General features: G+C 40.1%; 2 protein-coding genes across 6 annotated transcripts; one reads left to right on the top strand and one right to left on the bottom strand.

Annotated features, from left to right (window-relative positions):
• Positions 1 to 1,609: 1,609 nt before the first annotated feature.
• Positions 1,610 to 14,059, bottom strand: LOC106129816 (FERM domain-containing protein 5). Of its 4 annotated transcripts, none has more exons than XM_060952114.1 (12): positions 13,824 to 14,059; positions 13,003 to 13,107; positions 12,110 to 12,152; positions 11,694 to 11,870; positions 10,869 to 10,969; positions 9,462 to 9,602; positions 7,384 to 7,536; positions 6,759 to 6,847; positions 5,842 to 5,977; positions 5,146 to 5,224; positions 3,076 to 4,594; positions 1,610 to 2,730 (listed from the first exon to the last, which is right to left on the bottom strand). In XM_060952114.1, exons 1-12 carry the CDS (start codon positions 13,905 to 13,907, stop codon positions 2,490 to 2,492), a joined length of 2,868 nt encoding a protein of 955 aa, XP_060808097.1. In that variant the 5' UTR covers positions 13,908 to 14,059; the 3' UTR covers positions 1,610 to 2,489. The 4 variants fall into 4 exon arrangements, with proteins under 4 accessions (XP_060808097.1, XP_060808114.1, XP_060808100.1 ...); XM_060952131.1 differs by having other exon boundaries at positions 4,436 to 4,594; XM_060952117.1 differs by having other exon boundaries at positions 5,155 to 5,224.
• A 1,234-nt stretch (positions 14,060 to 15,293) lies between these two features.
• On the top strand, positions 15,294 to 17,699 carry LOC106129810 (elongation factor 1-alpha). Of its 2 annotated transcripts, none has more exons than XM_013328488.2 (2): positions 15,294 to 15,406; positions 16,061 to 17,699. In XM_013328488.2, the coding sequence occupies exon 2, from the start codon at positions 16,072 to 16,074 to the stop codon at positions 17,461 to 17,463; it is 1,392 nt and encodes a 463-aa protein (XP_013183942.1). In that variant the 5' UTR covers positions 15,294 to 15,406; positions 16,061 to 16,071; the 3' UTR covers positions 17,464 to 17,699. The 2 variants fall into 2 exon arrangements, with proteins under 2 accessions (XP_013183942.1, XP_013183943.1); XM_013328489.2 differs by having other exon boundaries at positions 15,327 to 15,482.
• The last annotated feature ends 2,558 nt before the right edge of the window (positions 17,700 to 20,257 follow it).

Raw genomic sequence — 20,257 nt, 5'->3', positions numbered from 1 at the left:
TAAGTAAAACTAAAACACTGGTTTTTGAAATGGAGAAAGAAATGACAGCATGTAATATTTTGATTGGAGGAGAAAAAGTGGAGCAAGTGAAAGAGTTTGTATATCTAGGATCAAAGTTTACATCAGATGGCAAGTATGATAGTGATATTGAAAGGAGAGTGAACTCGGGGAACATGGTGAATGGAGCTTTGCATGCCTTTATGAGCAGTCAGAAACTATCCAAAAAGGCTCGACTGGCTGTGCACAGGGGCGTGTTGGTCCCGACATTAATGTATGGGAGTGAAAGTTGGGTATGGCAAAAGAAGCATGAAAGCAGAATAAATGCAGTGGAAATGAGAGCGTTAAGGAGTATGATGGGTGTGAAATTGAGTGACAGGATAAGGAACAGCGTGATAAGGGAATGTTGTGATGTGAAAGAAGATGTAGTTACAGAAATAGAAAAGGGTATGTTAAGATGGTTCGGTCATGTGGAGAGGATGAATGAAAGCAGGTTGACTAAGCAGATATACAAGGAGAGTGTGGAGGGAAAGGTCGGAGTGGGAAGACCTAGACGAACGTATCTTGATCAAATTAAGGACGTCCTGGTAAAGGGTCAGGTCAAAAGTACCCGAAACCGCCGAGCTTGTATGAAGAGAGTTATGAATGTGGACGAAGCGAAAGAAGTATGCAGAGATCGTGGCAAGTGGAAAGAGGTAGTCTCTGCCTACCCCTCCGGGAAAGAGGCGTGATTGTATGTATGTATGTATGTATAGATTGAGAGGACTTTTTGTGAATTGGAGGACCTCTTTTAGGAAATTTTATATAAAATAATTGAAAATATGCCTATTGCTTGATTGTCGACTGGATCTCCAACCAATAGAATTCAAATCTTAACCCCTTTGACAAGTTCAAACTTAAGACGATGGGTTAATTGACAAGACATACTCGTATTATTATCTTTCCCCTCGCTCTATCTCTGAGGTTTCGTTCTTTCTCTGAGGCTTCCACCGCACTTTCGTGATTCTGCCAATGTCATGGTTTAAAGAGACAAAGTTACGAAATCGGTCGATGGATGGTTATAGGATCAGAAAGGAGAATGTTAGCCGAGGTGCACGAAAGAGAGAGATGTAAACTCGTATCTTATCAACGTTCCCGTATGCCCTCGCTTGACGATAATGGTAAAAAAGACGTATAACTAAAAGCAGCTACAACAAGTTTGTGCGAGAATAAGCTTAGAAATAAATTGTACTGTTTACTGTTGAAGCGTATTTATAGTGACTTAGTCTAGGGCATGTTAATTTTATCTTACATAATGTATCAGTTTGAATACCAAACATTTTTCAGTAGACACAATAAATAATAAAATGGAGAGTCATTATAGGAGGATGAAGAAAGAATTTATTAAAGTCCAGAACTTGCAAGCATAGCCTTTTTTAAGTTAAAAATACTCTTAAAAAGGAAAATAGAAAACGATAACAATTTAAACAGTATTTTAAAGACAGAATTTTAAATAATTCTCTAATTGCATTAAAAGTTTAATGTAGATATAATGAAAAGATATTATCAATGCTGGAATCACTATTGAGTATACATAAAGAAAATTACACTTATGAACTTTAGTAGGTACCTAATAGTTAAAAATATTTGTTATTCAAACCGATGGCACGACTTATTTAATCTCTATATTTAATTACATATGAATCTATCAAAAAAGTGCCCGAAAATTTGACACTTCGGAGTAGCAGTCGCATTTTCCCATTTTCTCGGCACATTAGTATAGATGAAGGCAAGTGGCATTATGTTAAATGCGAATTCCGTCCTTAACTCATTCATCCCACAAATTTTACTACATTTGTGCCTTTTCACATTGCACCAGCCTAATGCCTCGTTCATAATCTGAAATTGAGCAATAGCTCCATTTATAAAGTTGAGTACTTCATTCATATATATCTCAGAAGATCTCCTATTAAACACACTGAAAGTTTGTCATAATACACGTCTGTAATAAACACTGGTTGATTATGATTTTTTTCGTCAAAGTCCTTTCACAGCTTTTGCTCACACACCTTACATTTTTTGTACTTGATCAGGTTAACTCATTTGTATTTATAACCAACTCACAAAACTAAGGTAGTAAAACGCCACTTGCCCTTACAATATTAGTCAAAGTTACAGCGAAGATCAAAACGAAGCGCCTCAGGGGTGCTATTTTGGAATTAGGCGTTTCGATTAATATATTAAACACTCCTCGCCTTGAGTCACTAAGTCTAATGTTAGCACCCCGTGTCGTCTCAGCGGCGGGGTGCTCACATGCTAAAAAATAGCATTAACGTTATCCATAATGGAATCGTCGGTATGTCACGTCGGCCACACCGAATCGACGTCTATACGACGTCGGCTCGACCCGGACGAATCAAAATAGTTCCACCATTTTCCTCCTCAAATATTCCTTGAGGGGGGCGTAGTAATGTCGTCGGAGGGCGATCAGTTCCGGTTTGTGTTTGAGAGGTTTAAATGGAGGCCAGTCTGTCTCGAAGACTAAGACAGCTAGGAGCGCTAAGGAGAGCCACACGAAGAGGAACGAGGGGACGAAAGCTCTGAGGAGGCTGAAGGGGCGCGGGGCGGGCTGCAGGGCGGGGGGCAGCGCCCAGTCGGGGGCGGGCGCGGCGCCGGCGCGCGGCGTGGCGCCCGACTCCGAGGACGAGTGCTCGAACGAGTCGCGCAGGCTGTACTCGGGCGCGGCGCAAGCCACTGTACATCAAAATGTGAATGTTATTTTGATGTTACCTTTTCTGTTGAATACCAGTTTCCAGCACGAATTGAACATAGCATAGGAACACTCCATCTCTTTCACACGGATGTCATAATGGGTAAGCTTATAAACTTGCGATTCTTCATTGAGACGATGGGCTAGCAACCTATGACTATTTGAATCTCAATTCTATTAAACATTAAGTTGATTAGCATTAAAACAGCTGAACCTGGCCTATAAGTCTTTTCAAGCCTGTTGACTCTACCCCGCACCCCGCTGAGCAGGCAGCCGCCGTTGCAGCTGCTGCACCTGGAGACACAATGCTGCCTCGTGTGTATACATACTGGGCGGCTTGGTGTCGTGCGCCGGCAGGTGGTCGCAGCAGGCCAGCGCGATGTCGACGGCGGGCCCGCTGAGCAGGCAGCCGCCGTTGCAGCTGCTGCACCTGGAGACACAATGCTGCCTCGTGTGTATACATACTGGGCGGCTTGGTGTCGTGCGCCGGCAGGTGGTCGCAGCAGGCCAGCGCGATGTCGACGGCGGGCCCGCTGAGCAGGCAGCCGCCGTTGCAGCTGCTGCACCTGGAGACACAATGCTGCCTCGTGTGTATACATACTGGGCGGCTTGGTGTCGTGCGCCGGCAGGTGGTCGCAGCAGGCCAGCGCGATGTCGACGGCGGGCCCGCTGAGCAGGCAGCCGCCGTTGCAGCTGCTGCACCTGGAGACACAATGCTGCCTCGTGTGTATACATACTGGGCGGCTTGGTGTCGTGCGCCGGCAGGTGGTCGCAGCAGGCCAGCGCGATGTCGACGGCGGGCCCGCTGAGCAGGCAGCCGCCGTTGCAGCTGCTGCACCTGGAGACACAATGCTGCCTCGTGTGTATACATACTGGGCGGCTTGGTGTCGTGCGCCGGCAGGTGGTCGCAGCAGGCCAGCGCGATGTCGACGGCGGGCCCGCTGAGCAGGCAGCCGCCGTTGCAGCTGCTGCACCTGGAGACACAATGCTGCCTCGTGTGTATACATACTGGGCGGCTTGGTGTCGTGCGCCGGCAGGTGGTCGCAGCAGGCCAGCGCGATGTCGACGGCGGGCCCGCTGAGCAGGCAGCCGCCGTTGCAGCTGCTGCACCTGGAGACACAATGCTGCCTCGTGTGTATACATACTGGGCGGCTTGGTGTCGTGCGCCGGCAGGTGGTCGCAGCAGGCCAGCGCGATGTCGACGGCGGGCCCGCTGAGCAGGCAGCCGCCGTTGCAGCTGCTGCACCTGGAGACACAATGCTGCCTCGTGTGTATACATACTGGGCGGCTTGGTGTCGTGCGCCGGCAGGTGGTCGCAGCAGGCCAGCGCGATGTCGACGGCGGGCCCGCTGAGCAGGCAGCCGCCGTTGCAGCTGCTGCACCTGGAGACACAATGCTGCCTCGTGTGTATACATACTGGGCGGCTTGGTGTCGTGCGCCGGCAGGTGGTCGCAGCAGGCCAGCGCGATGTCGACGGCGGGCCCGCTGAGCAGGCAGCCGCCGTTGCAGCTGCTGCACCTGGAGACACAATGCTGCCTCGTGTGTATACATACTGGGCGGCTTGGTGTCGTGCGCCGGCAGGTGGTCGCAGCAGGCCAGCGCGATGTCGACGGCGGGCCCGCTGAGCAGGCAGCCGCCGTTGCAGCTGCTGCACCTGGAGACACAATGCTGCCTCGTGTGTATACATACTGGGCGGCTTGGTGTCGTGCGCCGGCAGGTGGTCGCAGCAGGCCAGCGCGATGTCGACGGCGGGCCCGCTGAGCAGGCAGCCGCCGTTGCACGCCTCGGACGCGAGCACCGCGTGCTCCAGCGGCGCGCTGTGGGTAGACCTGGGTAGGCTGCTGTAGCCTGGAATTATAAGAGATGTGACTCACTTCTTCTGAAACAATGCTTTACACAAGCTGTTAGTCCTCTTACGCTTTTGGACAGATAAGCTGGTGTAGGGTTAAGGTTCCGTACAGTGTGCACAAAGTTCATAAGTACGAAGCAATAATCTGTGATGCTTGCCGTGACCTCGGATAATAATAAAGTCGAAAAGTCATATCAGAGACACCGCCTTAAAGATTACATACACAACACATATAACACACAAAAATGTATTAATAATTATTATAAAACAAAATACAAACACATGCAAACACGAAAACATGAATTTAATTCAAAACTTTTTAGGGGACTGTTTTAATAAAATTACTGGCCGGAAAAATGATGATGATACGAAACCAGTTTCTAAATAAAAAATATTACCAGCCAGTAATGTCCACCTGGTATTAAAAAAAACAACAAGAATTCCAAATTTGAACTATTCCCAACGATCATGCACACGTACAAATCACTCTGCAACACATTTTATAACTGGTTAGAAATAAAAATAAAGAGGCACATGTTGACATAAGTACCAAAATCACCAGTCATGGGTGTGGAGGGCGTGGCCGGCACGCTCGACGCTTTGCGTTTCCCGCCGCTACAGCCCTCCTCCTGAGGACAATTTTTTTTACGTTCTAAGTCATCAGGCATATATCCATAAGCATACAGTCTACCACTTTTATAAGTCGCATCGACAATATTCGGCCGCCGAATCAAACCGAATGAGAACTCAATAAAATAACGACCTAATTACAAGTACATTATACTTTTAATCCAAAAAACGAAATGCATCCAGCTATCTCGCTCATAATAGCGGACAGAACAGTTAGTTAGCGGGTTCAAATGGCGCACTCTGATAGGCTGATAGGTTCAAATGTTTACGCGCCATAGGACCTCTGCGCAGGTCCATCAGTGTAACTTATAAAAGTGATTATACTGTACGTTATTTTGGTTAATACACCAGTTTAGAACACAAGCTTAGCTTCATGTTGAATGTAGCTTACAAGTAATTTTTAACTTGTTAAAACTGAAATGGAGCTCACTGCTTGTGATTTCTTCAAATGATAATGCTACTTGCATTATTATACTTGTTTTGTGTTCAATTATAAAGCATAAGTAGGTACAAAATTATGAGACATCTTGAAAATGGAGGGTGCGATTTATCTTCATCTTGATAAAGTTGCCATTATGTATGTAGAAAAAAAATCATGTCGTCTCTTTTCAATTACCTGCGAGTCCCTCGGTGCCAGAAGACCGTCTCTTTCCAATATCTCCCTCTCAGTGCGGCCCACGTACTTGAACTTGGTGCCCCACGAGAACAGCCCCCCGCCGGAGTACACGCTAGCTTCCGATGATGACGACAAACTAATACAAAACAATTTTTATTAATTATTATAGTGAGACATTTAGAACATCACTTAATTGTGTCACATTTTTGATTTCACAACATTGGTTGACGGCGAATAAATTACTTAGTTTTTAATATCGCTTACAAAGTGTTAGTGCAGAATTGATTTGTCTATAACCTATGTAATATTACAAGTCCCAATTGGGATAAATGTGGATTCAAAAACGATTTTAGTTAAACTTTTTCTAAAGCAAATTGTCTAAGCATGAGAAACCACAATTCCGGTTATCATCGCCCATCATCTTCGAGAGCGCTACTATCACGTTTGCTCACTCTTTCTGAACACCCTACAAAATCTCTCTAGTAATTCTTAAGTTCAGTATTACTCACCCCTTATTTGGGGGGGGGGACACACATTACACGAATTATGCCTCTAGTAATCATGCGTAGGCTATAGACAATAAAACATACATATGGTGACGTCTATATCCCTTGCGGGGTAGACAGAGCCAACAGTCTGGAAAAGACCGATACGCCACGCTCAGCTATTTGGCTTAATGAAAGAATTGAGATTCAAATAGTGACATGTTGCTAGCCCATCGCCTAAAAAAAGAATCCCATGTTTGTAAGCCTTTTTTATCCGCATTTTACGACATCCATGGGAAAGAGATGGAGTGGTCCTATTCTTTTTTGTACTGGTGCCGAGAACCACACGGCACTAACGACACACATTACACGAATTATGCCTCTAGTACGTAGGCCATAGACAATAAAAAAAATACATTAATAAATGCTCACGTAAAGAACAGCATCTGCTCGATAGCGCAGCACCACACGTGGCGGCACGCGGCTCCGCTCGGGCATTTGAAACCTACCGTGTGCTTTTTCTGAAATAAAATAAATTTGTACTCATTGAGGCAAATTTTGCCTAAAGTTAAATAAGAAAAGTTAGTTCTTTATTACGTCCTCTGAGTAAATATGTTATTTAGAAGTAAACAGTACCAGATTTTTCATCATATTTACAACTCCATTCTTTATTTTACAGCCTCGGTGGCGCAGCGGAAGTGTGACACAGTAAGGTCCCAGATTCGAATACCGGCCAGGGCATGATGAGAAACGAAATTTCTCTGATTGACCTGGGTCTTGGATGTTTATCTATATATTTGTCCCATAAATATTTATTTCAAAGTGTTTTAAAACCAGTGTTTCGTATTTCTTTTTCATTAATAGAAAATACCCGCTTAACCCAATGGTAGACTGCTAGATAATGCTATTAGCATTAAGTCCGCCTATTGTATTTACAAATTGTAATTGTTACAATAAAGAATAAATAAATAAAAAAGCAAAATTGGACATATTACAAATGATGCAATTTTTTTCTTATTCTCGTATCACCGACCATGCCAACTCGCTTAGTACTCACCTCGGGATAATTAAGGTGAACTATAAACATTCTGCCCTCAAAGTTAATCTTGTGCACCTCCGACCACTTGAAGTGGTGTGTCTTCCGGCTGCCCTGGAATGTCAGGATGCCGCTGTGGTTGATGCCAAGGTACAGCTGGTTGCCTCGATGGTCCTGAGATACAAAATAAATAAATATTTTTAAAACTTCCGCGTTGCATTATACTAATATTGCATATATTAATATTATAAATGCGAAAGTTTGTATGTCAGTATGGATGTTTGTTACTCTTTCACGCAAAAACTACTGAACCGATAAAGATGAAATTTGGTATGTAGGTAGCTGAAGACTCAGAACAACATATAGGTTACTTTTATCCCGGAGTTCCCGCGGGATTGATAGGGTTTCCATCAAAAAAGAGTAACAAAATAAATTTTGTATGTTATTATAAATCTACTAGAAACCAAATCAATCCCGCAGGATAAAAAGTAGCCTTTATGTTATTCTGAGTCTTCAGCTACCTACATACCAAATTTCATCGTAATCGATTCAGTAGTTTATGCGTGAAAGAGTAACAAACATCCATACTGACATACTCACAAACTTTTGCATTAATAATATTTATTAGTAGGATTATCTAAAACAATACATACATATAATAACGACTATATCCCTTGCGGGGTAGACAGAGCCAACAGTCTTGTAAAGACTGATAGGCCACGTTCAGCTATTTGGCTTTAAGATAGAATTGAGATTCAAACAGTGACAGGTTGCTAGCCCGTCGCTTAAAAGAGAATCCCAAGTATGTCTGCCTGTATGTATGTGTATGGATGCCTATCCCTTAGTCGCCTTTTACGACATCCATGGGAAAGAGATGGAGTGGTCCCATTTTTTTTTGTGCCGAGAACCACACGGCACTGGTGCCGAAAACCACACAAAAGGAAAGGAACAAAACAACTAAAACAAAAGGAACCAAAATGATTACCTGTAACAAAACCCAATCTATAAATATTCATCACACATCACACAAGCCTCTAAACTCTACAACACATAGGTACATCCTGGAAAATTTGTTGCAAGTTCAATGGAATTCCATACCGTCACTTCATAAGGCTGTGTAAACGAGTGACGTCACCGCTTGCGTCACTATTTAAACATCGCCGCCGTCGATTAGCAAGGCTGGGTAAATTTGTACAGGGTTCAGTGACCTTGCCTTGACGGATTCAGGTCGGTCCTTAGGGCTTAGGGCTCTTAATTTAACTATTTGACCGACTCTATGTGTAGTTTATCACATGATAAATAAATGCTTTATAAACGTACATTTGCAACGGTGAGGGAAAACATCGTGAGGAAACCTGTTTCAGGAGACTGGTTGTGTAACCATGATCGATCCAATACCAGTAATATTCCCCTGCAAAAGTTGCGGAAGTCAGGTCGGAGGCAGCCGCTTCGTGTAAAAACCTGACGCTCCCATTCCAGGGTCCATGGTCCAATCTGTATATCTATCCAGATTGATGAGAATGCAACCGAGACTAAAGCCAGGAGGAAGAAGACATTTTCCCAAATAAAATGGTCGCTAGAGAATTCTCGCGAGATTATTGGGACTTTTTGTTTCACGCGTACATTTTTACAACAATCTTCGATCAACTTTATACGATGTTTATTACGTCTATTAGTACAATGCATTATTTCACAAACTTCATTATGAAATGTACACTCATAACCTACAAAAAACAGATTGTTTAACACGTGTCCCGCGATTTGAAACTTTTTATAGTTTTATAAACGTCATAAAACCATAAAACTTCCGACAGATGTGCTTACACTCTCTTAAGTAAAAATGTTTTTCGACAAACAAATATTCCTTTATTATCATCAACCAGATTGCTTCTTCCAATGTTCGGTTACCTAATAAAAGTAACAACTTCCAATACCCAATATTAGCAGGAGCACCATTACTCAGCTTTGGATTATGTAAATACTAGCTTTTAACCGCAGCTTCGCCCGCGCTTTCTTCTTACAGTATTTTAAACACTGTTCGTTCTGTCTGACCCGTAAGGGAAAAAGACGTGATTGACGTGACGTATGTATGAACTCACCTTGACAGGATGAGGGTCGACCCCGTAAGTGTCTAGTTGGCAGGCTATCTTGAGGAATGTCCTCTCTGCCTCTTGTGTGGACATGCCTTTAACGCCGCCGCCACCGCCCGGGGTGCCCTCTACCGGCTCGCTGTGTAATTCCTAAAAAATAATTCGAAAATATATAAATACGAAAATATTATATATTGTTTATGGTAATTACATTTATAATTAGTAATATTTATTATAATTATGTATAGTTTATCACTACATAGTATAAAACAAAGTCGCTATTTTAGTCTGTTTGTCTGTATGCTTAAATCATTAAAATTACGCAACGGATTTTGATGCGGTTTTTTGTAACAGGTAGAGTGATTCAAGAGGAAGGTTTTTATGTATAATAACATTTATAATTTTGCACCCATGCGAAGCCGGGGCGGGTCGCTAGTTTTATTTAATTTAATTAGGTCACTCTAAATAGGAAATGAGTTTAAATTTCTAATTTTAAAGTTTGCCAAAACACCTTAATACATTTTACTCACTTTCTAAGTTTTACTTTTTAATTTAATTCCCCACTTATAGAATAATTCAAATTTAAACTTTACTTTTAAATTTTGTTTGTGATTAAACGAATACTTTCATAGACAAATTCTATTGAGATTCTTACCAAAAATAAATTGCAAGAAAGCCTAATCTAGCCTACTTAAGGAATAAGGAAAGGATTATTTTTCTAGTTTTCCGCGATTTTTTATCGCCGCTTCTAAATCGCACGGTACGTTATCCTGAGAAAAGATGAATGTAGGGGTCCTAAGTATTAAATTGTCCAGACACAGTCACAATAATAATTTAAAGACTAAAAAACAACATGACAACCAACATCTAATTTAAAGATAATAATAAGTTAAGTTAATAAGTGCCGTGTGGTTCCCGGCACCAATACAAAAAAGAATAGGACCACTCCATCTCTTTCCCATGGATGTCGTAAAAGGCGACTAAGGGATAGGCTTATAAAACTGTGATCCTTTTTTTAGGCGATGGGCTAGCAACCTGTCACTATTTGAATCTCAATTCTATCATTAAGCCAAATAGCTGAACGTGGTCATTCAGTCTTTTCGGGACTATTGGCTCTGTCTACCCCGTAAGTTAATAAGTTATTAAGTTAACAGTTGTCGGCCTCGGTGGCGCAGCGGTAGTACGCTTGTCTGTGACACCGGCGGTCCCGGGTTCGAATCCCGGCCAGGGCATGATGAGAAAAGAACTTTTTCTGATTGGCCTGGGTCTTGGATGTTTATCTATATAAGTATTTATTATAAAAATATAGTATCGTTGAGTTAGTATCTCGTAACACAAGTCCCGAACTTACTTCGAGGCTAACTCAATCTGTGTAATTTGTCCCGTATATATTTATTTTATTTAACAATCGCTGACCTGTATCCTCGCTTCGATGGTGTCCGTCTGTCTCAGCAGTAATCTCATCTCGCTAACGTAGTTGCCCACGTGAATGCTAGGGTCGTAGTCACCAAGCTCAACTGAAACAAATAATTTTCTTTTTATTTTCACACATCATCATTTTTCTAAGAACATTCTTACCCGTGTTTCTTAAGAATCCTGACCCCGTAGCAAGACACGTGCGATGGCGTTTTTATAGCGCGAAAATCTATCGCTGTTTCTCTTTTCATTATGACGTTAAACGGGACAGTGTGATAGTTTATTGCGCGATGAAAACGGCATCGCGTGTGCCATGCTACGGGAGCTGGATCGACTACCTTACTTGGTTTATTCTCTTAGTTATAGTCTTAACAAAGTGAGGTTTAAAATGGCGGTAAAGACATATTAAAATAATGCCAATACACTCTTGCCTTGAAAATTCTAGGTATCAGAGACCAGACTTAAGGGGTGGGAGTTCAGGTGATTTTATTACATGATTGTTTTCATGCCTTATTTATGATACTCCTCACTTTACCATTAACCTTTACAAGAAAGTGTACATGCAATGTCAGTTTTAATCAAGAATCACTGTAATCCATTAGTTAATGATACAGATTTCTTTTACTTTAACTCAACATTATATTTCAATAGAGATTGCTTTAATCACTTTCACATTTATAATATTAGTATGAATTTATTTATAAGCATGGTCTCAATTCCATCATAAAGCCGTACAGCTGAACATGGGTTTTCAATCTTTTCGAGACTGTTGATTCTGTCACCCTGCAAGAGATATAGACGTGACTATATGTATGTATGACTCACTCTGTATAATAAGCGCTCCCAGCATGGCCGCTTCATTGGCGGTGCAATACAGCCGTCCATGAAGCAGGTCCCTCTTCAGCTGGAGATAAATCTGGAATCTCGTCACATCCTCTTTTAACAGCAGCGGGTTCGGCGGGTAAAACTTCACTCGGAAACTAAATAGTATTGGCGAAGCATCTGAAATTAATTCATATGTTTAGTTTTTAATAGAAAAACTTCAGTCTTCGTCTGCTAAGAAAGTTACTATTTAATTTAAGCTCAGAAGTTAACAACCGCTTTGACGAAAATTTCACAAAATCAGATAAGCTGTAGGATTCATTCATTAATATCAAAAATTTCAACAAATGACCAAATTACAATGATAAATAAATAACTAAAAAGTTAGTTTTCATAAGAGTTTATTATTAAGTACATACCTTTTACTTGTTTCAGTATTAACTTAGCCATATGCAGCCAGTGCTAAAAAGTAAATGCTTAATTCAATAAATTGTTTACAAAACAATCAATTAAAACACTTAACACATACCTATTTAAATCAATTATAAAAATCCTTTTTATTTAAAAATATTCACAGATATATCAACATAATCATCTGTCATCATTTTATAGGACCAATATAATTTTGTTACCTCCTTCCCGTTCCCCCGTTCGCGTATAACTTACCCGAAAATCGATAAACGAAAAATCACCCGCGCGGGAATTTCGTAAAATCATCTCTTACTGCACCCATAGACCATGTCTACACACCAAATTCCAATTCTCAAGACCCAGCAGTTTGAGCTTTGTGTTGACATTTCAGTCAGTCATTCACTTTCTTCTTTTATTTTTATATGTATTTAGATAAAGATGTTCCTAGTACACCCACAGCCATTATGCTTGATATAAGCATTTGGTAAGAAAAGCGTTGGTGGCCAATCCTAACGGTGCCCAGGTAAAATGTGTGATGCACAGTTACAGTTTCAAATCCCATCAAATAAAACCATCTTGGCTTTGTACCAATGATTAGTTTCAAAGTTATGTACTTAGTTTGAATACTAACAAATTCTCTTACAGGGAGGGAAGCCTGCACATTCAGGCAACTGAATGTAAAACCATGCAGGCACCGCAACCTTTGCAGGCAAACCATGTTAGGTTTACCTGCCAAGGTCGAGGGGGTCAAATGGGAGTTGCTTTATGTATAAACCAGACTCACCCAATGTAGGATTCATGGTCAAAGGCAGACAAAGCCAGGAGGAAGAATGTTGGATTTATTTTTATCCTACTATTCCACTATAATATTATTTTATGGAATAATTGAGACTTTTCATACCCTTTGACTGCTGGTATCCACATATCGTAATCCAAAGTAATCTGTCTCAGTGAGGTTTAACTGCTGGCAAACATGCTCCAGGAGGAATTTGCCTTTATAACTTGGCTGAAAAATAATTATCCAGTCAGAAAAATGTGCTAGGTTCTGTCTTGTTTGTAAATTATAACAAATGAATATAAAATAAAAATTAATTAAAAGTTTAATTCAACTACATCAAAAAGTTTATGATACAATAACTTTGATGATGATGAGAAACATTTTTTCTGATCGGCCCGAATCTTTGATGTCTAACTTTATAAGTATTGTTGAGTTAGTATCTCGTTACACAATCTTAAAATTACTATGAGGCTAACTCACTCTGTGTTATTTGTCCCATTACAATTATTATTTAAATCAATAAATTTTAATTAAATTAAAGTGTAAATTCACATTTTAGTAAAATTCCTGGTCAAGTCAAGATGAGAGACAAAGTATTGTATTTAAAGGTTAAATTATTTGGTACATTAAGAATATATGCTTATTTTTATGTGTATATCATCTTCAAGCATGCACATGTTTTTAAGCTGCCCAGAATATGCACTTTTATAATATTCCACCAGTTACAATATAACTTCTGTGCTTTAAAAAAATAAAATTAATGATATACTACAAATTAAAAAATTTAGGTATGTACCAAGATTTAAATGTATTTAAATAACTAAAATTTTAAGTACATGTTTATTGTAAATCTTTATAAAATACACTGAGACTTAAATAACTAATTTTCCAAATCTGAGGCATCACATGAGTTCCCCACAAACATATTATTTTTATTTACTTACATGAAATTCGCATTCCAAAATTTCGGTATCTTCTAATAAGCGCACTGTGCATTTATAAACAATATCTCCGCGACTTTTAAACATACTGTTTGAGTTCTATTTTATTTACATGCGTCAAATTGTAACATTTGAAGAAGATACCTTATATTAACATTTTAATATTTCAATTGTTTCGAATTTTCGATTAGTGCAATTTTTTAAGAGATAAAATTGAATTGACTAATTGACCGACTGACAAGTGGAGTGGACAGTTCAGTTATTTGTTTGACATTTTCGTTCTGAAATTCAGCGTATATATAATATAAGTAGTCCACCAATCAAATCATGTTTCAATCATTTACATTCAAAACAAATTAAAGCAACGTAATTTCTTAAAATTGTTAAGCAAAAATCCCCGATAATCTTTCTTTGCTCGATTAGGTAGTGTTAAAATTAAATAGCACATTTTTTGCAAATTTTGCACTAACAAAAACAAAACGTGATTGCCAACTGACAACACTGGAGCCAACTGGCAATGATGTCACTTCCGTTTTTGTGTTGCTATCAACAGTCATGTTTCCATCAACAATAGGAAAATAAAATTATTTTTTCTCATGACACGTGCAATGTGCCGCCGACTTCATATGATCTTGGCACATGCACTGACAAGTCAGCGGCACGCCACATGAGCCCTTATGATCACGATCCCTGAGTGGCCAAGACTCTCATCTCTACTATATACTTGTACCTAGTAAATAAGCTTAATATTTATGGCGCAATGAAAAGCCAAGAATATTATTACAATAAATAAAATCATTAACAAACATTTATCTGTCTTAATTTTGGATAAAATTGTTTAATTGGCAATTTTTGAATCATGTTATCCAAATTACTTTATTATTCAACGCATAAAAAATTTACGAATGTGAACATAATTATATTTAAAATTATTTCCAGTTTTAATGGATGGATCTGTTTATTTTGCTAATAACTAGATTTCATTGTATCAATTATCTAAGCATAGGCTCATAATATATTTAAGTAGGTACTTAGGTCTGCAAATTTTCTGCTCGCATTATTATTAAAGAAGTTTATTTATTTATTTAATTGGTACACCAACAGTGTTTACATACCAACTACATTCAATGACAGGGACATTATATATTGTTCTTATGAAAACACCAATTACCGGTATACACATCGTTCACCATAGATTCAGTAACATATGTAGGTAGGTATTAAATGTAAAATTTGCAATTATAATCGTAAAAGGACTTAGTGGTAGTCCCCGAAATCCACTAAGTTATTTAGAAGTTTATAAAGAAATATCATATCGTGTATCTTTCTTCTAACACAAAGTGAGACCATATTAAAATGTTTCATCCGCTCGTCGTTAAGTTAATAAATTATCATAAAAAATTGAAAAGCTTATGATCGGGGAAAGGATTAAATTCAATGCACATTCTTCAGGGTAAAATATCAAATATATTATGGGCACCCTAAGAACCGGAAGTGACTACACTATTTCCAGCTGAAAGAAAAACCATTTCTCGTTCATTCTGTTGGAGTCTTTCTCGGATATTACACGCTGATTGTAATCCGTGGTGAGTGTCGAAAGGACTTGTTCAAAAGTGCAGTGCTAAGAAAGTGATTCCATTTCTCAATAGTAATATTCGTAGTGTTAGTATTGAATCGTTTTCATATTAGTTTTAATTATTTTCTTACATTTTGAAGTTATTGCGGCTTGTGTTTTCAATCAACATCAACGTGGTGTAATTCTAAACCGCTCAAAACTTGCAATTTCGTTTGTTCTTACTTGATTTGATTTAGAACTTCTTTTGTCAATAGTTAATTTGTTTCAAGTGCATGAAGTACGTAATAATTCCATTTTCAAATGTTGCACGATGTGCTTACGCGTCACGATGCACAGACCGGCTCACAGCTCGGTCGATAATCACCACGTGGTAGATGGTGTACTTGTTTTCGATATTTTCAAGTTAAAACATCTTATTTGGGGTTCATTAAGTGCTAAAAACACTACTGCTGGTCAATTCTATGCATATTTCTTATTTATTGTAATCTTTTTCCGTAATGGCTGACGTCCATTGTGAAATGTCAAGATAGGGCGAGGCGGCCATGCGGCAGCCATATTGCCGGCCGCACGGTACATGAGGCTGACCTTGTTCACGCCGGTGTATCGCATTGTTAGTGCAAGTTTTGGTCAAAACAATCTAATCTAGTTTATTTCTTTGTTCTAGACTAACCAAAAATGGGCAAGGAAAAGACTCACATTAACATTGTCGTCATTGGACACGTCGACTCCGGCAAGTCCACAACCACTGGTCACTTGATCTACAAATGCGGTGGTATCGACAAACGTACCATCGAGAAGTTCGAGAAGGAGGCCCAGGAAATGGGCAAGGGTTCCTTCAAATACGCCTGGGTATTGGACAAACTGAAGGCTGAGCGTGAACGTGGTATCACCATCGACATCGCCCTGTGGAAGTTCGAGACCAGCAAATACTATGTTACCATTATCGACGCTCCCGGCCACAGAGATTTCATCAAGAACATGATTACTGGAACCTCGCAGGCCGACTGCGCCGTGCTGATCGTCGCCGCCGGTACCGGAGAGTTCGAAGCTGGTATCTCCAAGAACGGCCAGACCCGTGAGCACGCCCTGCTCGCCTTCACCCTAGGTGTCAAGCAGCTTATTGTTGGTGTCAACAAAATGGACTCCACTGAGCCTCCATACAGTGAGTCTCGTTTCGAGGAAATCAAGAAGGAAGTCTCCTCATACATTAAGAAGATTGGTTACAACCCAGCTGCTGTCGCTTTCGTACCCATTTCTGGCTGGCACGGAGACAACATGCTGGAGGCATCCACCAAGATGCCCTGGTTCAAGGGATGGAATGTTGACCGCAAGGAAGGTAAGGCTGAAGGCAAGTGCCTCATCGAGGCTTTGGATGCCATCCTGCCCCCTGCTCGTCCCACAGACAAGCCCCTCCGTCTTCCCCTTCAGGATGTCTACAAAATTGGTGGTATCGGAACGGTGCCAGTAGGCAGAGTTGAAACTGGTATCCTCAAGCCCGGCACCATTGTTGTATTCGCCCCCGCCAACATTACCACTGAAGTTAAGTCTGTTGAGATGCACCACGAGGCTCTTCAAGAGGCCGTGCCCGGAGACAACGTTGGTTTCAACGTTAAGAACGTCTCCGTCAAGGAGTTGCGTCGTGGATATGTCGCTGGCGACTCCAAGAACAACCCCCCTAAGGGTGCTGCTGACTTCACCGCACAAGTCATTGTGCTCAACCACCCTGGACAGATTTCAAACGGTTACACGCCTGTGCTTGATTGCCACACAGCCCATATTGCCTGCAAATTCGCCGAAATCAAAGAGAAGGTCGACCGTCGTACTGGCAAATCTACTGAGGACAATCCTAAGTCCATCAAGTCTGGAGATGCTGCTATTGTCAACCTTGTACCCTCCAAGCCTCTGTGCGTGGAGTCCTTCCAGGAGTTCCCTCCCCTCGGTCGTTTCGCTGTGCGTGACATGAGGCAAACCGTCGCTGTGGGTGTCATTAAGGCTGTAAACTTCAAGGATGCTACCAGCGGAAAGGTCACCAAAGCCGCCGAGAAGGCTGGAAAGGGCAAGAAGTAGCTAGCGCTGTTAACAGCACAATTTTTCATCCAACTGCGATACTTCATTCACCGAAAGGTGTTCAGAAGGAAAGAAGGGCTACAAACTCATTCCTTTTCTATATTTTTTACAAGGCTTATACTGTAACATTATTTTATAATTTATATAAGGTTATACATATATCTGAAATATTTTGTTATGACTGCAACTAAAGTGTAAATTCATAGAAATAAAGGTAGCCTCCAGTGAAAAATATACTTCATGTTTTTCTTTAATCTTTATCCTCCAAATTTCTTCAACTTTACACCCATATACTTTGCAATGGGGTGCAAGAGAGAGAGAACGCTATGCACTGGTAGTAGCATTGGTAGCGCCTACGCCGAGTCCACCTAGGTAAGATACACATTTATTACATTACATAAAATCGCCTCTTTCCCGGAGGAGTAGGCAGAGACTACCTCTTTCCACTTGCCACGATCTCTGCATAGGTACTTCCTTCGCTTCACCACATTCATAACTCTCTTCATGCAAGCTCGGCGGTTTCGGGTACTTTTGAGGGTCAGGCCCTTTACCAGGACGTCCTTAATTTGATCAAGATACGTTCGTCTAGGTCATCCCACTCCGACCTTTCCCTCTACGCCTTGTATATCTGCTTAGTCAACCTGCTTTCATTCATCCTCTCCACATGACTGAACCATCTCAACATACCCTTTTCTATTCCTGTAACTACATCTTTCACATCACAACATTACCTTATCACGCAGTTCCTTATCCGGTCACTCATTTTCACACCCATCATACTCCTTAACGCTGTCATTTCCACTGCATTTATTCTGCTTTCATGCTTCTTTTGCCATACCCAACTTTCACTCCCATACATTAATGTCGGGACCAACAAGTGAAGTCAACTGGGAAGAAGATGATTTTATACCTATACATAACTACATAAAGGCTTTATGTTGAATTGATTTTCAAAATCTTGGTCTATGTATGTGGGAGAAAGTTACATTTGTCTGATTTTAAGTAGGTTCCTACCAAACGAAATAATTCCTACTAACATCTTATAAATGCAAATTAGAAAGGATTTTGATGAAACCTACCTTAGCTTAGATTTTGTCGTCAATATCCGATATTTTGATATATGTAATAAATAACGGATATTTTCGAGCCCTGCTACGAAGGCATATGTAAACTTAGTTCAATAATTGAATAGGTACATATACCTATATTGCAGGTAACCTACCTATGTACATAGTTTTTATTCCGAAAATTCCATCTCCATATTTTCAAACTGTTTCATGTCACGTTTCAAAAATAGTATCCTAACTACTAAACGTCTAGCGGTTCAGAGAGGTCATTCACCGGGCTCTGAGAGGTCGTCAATCGTCTGTCGTAGAGTTGCGGTGCTTTCCTCTGTCTATTGAAGAGACAGTATTGATTGCAGGAGAATTTTTCAACGAGAAATTTTAGATTTATATATCATCCTATAACAAGAACTTCTGGAAAGACTTGTCACTTACTTTCACTTTTGAATACCTACTCCTTGGAATAAGACATTGAGTGAGATGATTGGTTCCAACTCACGCCTTCCATAATAACAAGACAATTAGAACATTTCGATTAGGGTAGGGAATCTAGTGTAGAATGTAAGTTTCCTTAAATTTACTACAATATACTAAGGTAAGTAACCTACTAAAGTACTAACAACGAAAACAACATTAATTATAACCTCTATGTACTTCGTCACCATTTATAAGATAGATATACAAGAAAGAAATATACTTACACCTACTTTCCACACGTGGTGAGAAACGTGTTACATTAACCGCCTTCAAAAAACAAAAGGTTGTTCTAAGTTTAACCTTTATGTAACTATGTTTGTCCGCGATTATCTCGCGTTTCGCTGAACCGATTTTGATGTGGTTTTCAGGAAAGTGTCTGTTTTTAACAGACTTTAAAATTAAATTTATTTTAAATTAAGGGGACATCGATTGGAGGCGGTTCTCTTTTTATTACAAAACATATGTTGTCTTTCTTTTCTTTCCACTTTCTTCCCCTACAAACAAACTAGGTAGACAAAAAGTAACATAACGTAACTTGGTCAGATTTGCGTTTATTTTGTAAGTAGGCACCAATTTAAAAGCTTCTTTGTCTTATGTTCCTATCTTAATATCAATCAAGTTTCCTATCCATCAAATGCCAGGCAAGGCTATATACTTCTATCTCGGCTGATTTGGTTGGTCAAATCTGAGGAAAATTTTCTATTTAGTTATATTTCCTAGCCTAGCTAGGTACGTATAGCCTTATTATATTTTAAATCTTATGGCGTTTGTTATGTGATGGTAGTAGTTAGGTACGACCTCCAGAATAAAAAACTCCTTCGTGAGTCCATGATCCAGAAGCGAGAGAAGCCATCGTGATCCAGGGAATATTTCCATTTATTAATTTGAGCTCCATTATTCATACTAGATAAATAATGCACCGCAAAAACGCTTACACCACATTACCCTTACTGAAAGAAATAATGTTGTATCTTATTACTAAACAAGGCGAAATTTTGTACTGGAAAATGATAAGTGAGTAGGTAAGTTGTGATAAAGAATAAGAGGGAGCCAATGTACAATTTGTAAGTGGTGATATTGGTTTGAAAATATAACAAGTAGAAAATGTGCAAAGGTACCTATTTACGTAGCTACCTTGTACACTATTTATTTTTGTGCAACATTAATAGATAGGTAGATAAAACTATTGCACCATAAGAGTAAAACATACAAAACAGATAGAGATTAATATGACATAGAAATTGCAAAAATCT

The sequence above is a fragment of the Amyelois transitella genome, chromosome 3 (genome assembly GCF_032362555.1).
Source record: "Amyelois transitella isolate CPQ chromosome 3, ilAmyTran1.1, whole genome shotgun sequence".
NCBI classification, from domain to species: domain Eukaryota; kingdom Metazoa; phylum Arthropoda; class Insecta; order Lepidoptera; family Pyralidae; genus Amyelois; species Amyelois transitella.
The sequence above is the reverse complement of the archived record's forward strand: the minus strand, read 5'-3'. Positions and strand labels throughout refer to the sequence as shown.

Coding starts and splice junctions, on each gene's coding strand:
- LOC106129810 (XM_013328488.2), top strand. CDS start 16,072: ATGGGCAAGGAAAAGACTCACATTAACATTGTCGTCATTGGACACGTC.
- LOC106129816 (XM_060952114.1), bottom strand. CDS start 13,907: ATGTTTAAAAGTCGCGGAGATATTGTTTATAAATGCACAGTGCGCTTA. Junction 9,603..10,868: donor CCATCGAAGCGAGGATACAG/GTCAGCGATTGT, acceptor ATTATTTTTTAG/GAATTACACAGCGAGCCGGT. Junction 2,731..3,075: donor GCACGACACCAAGCCGCCCA/GTATGTATACAC, acceptor TTTGATGTACAG/TGGCTTGCGCCGCGCCCGAG.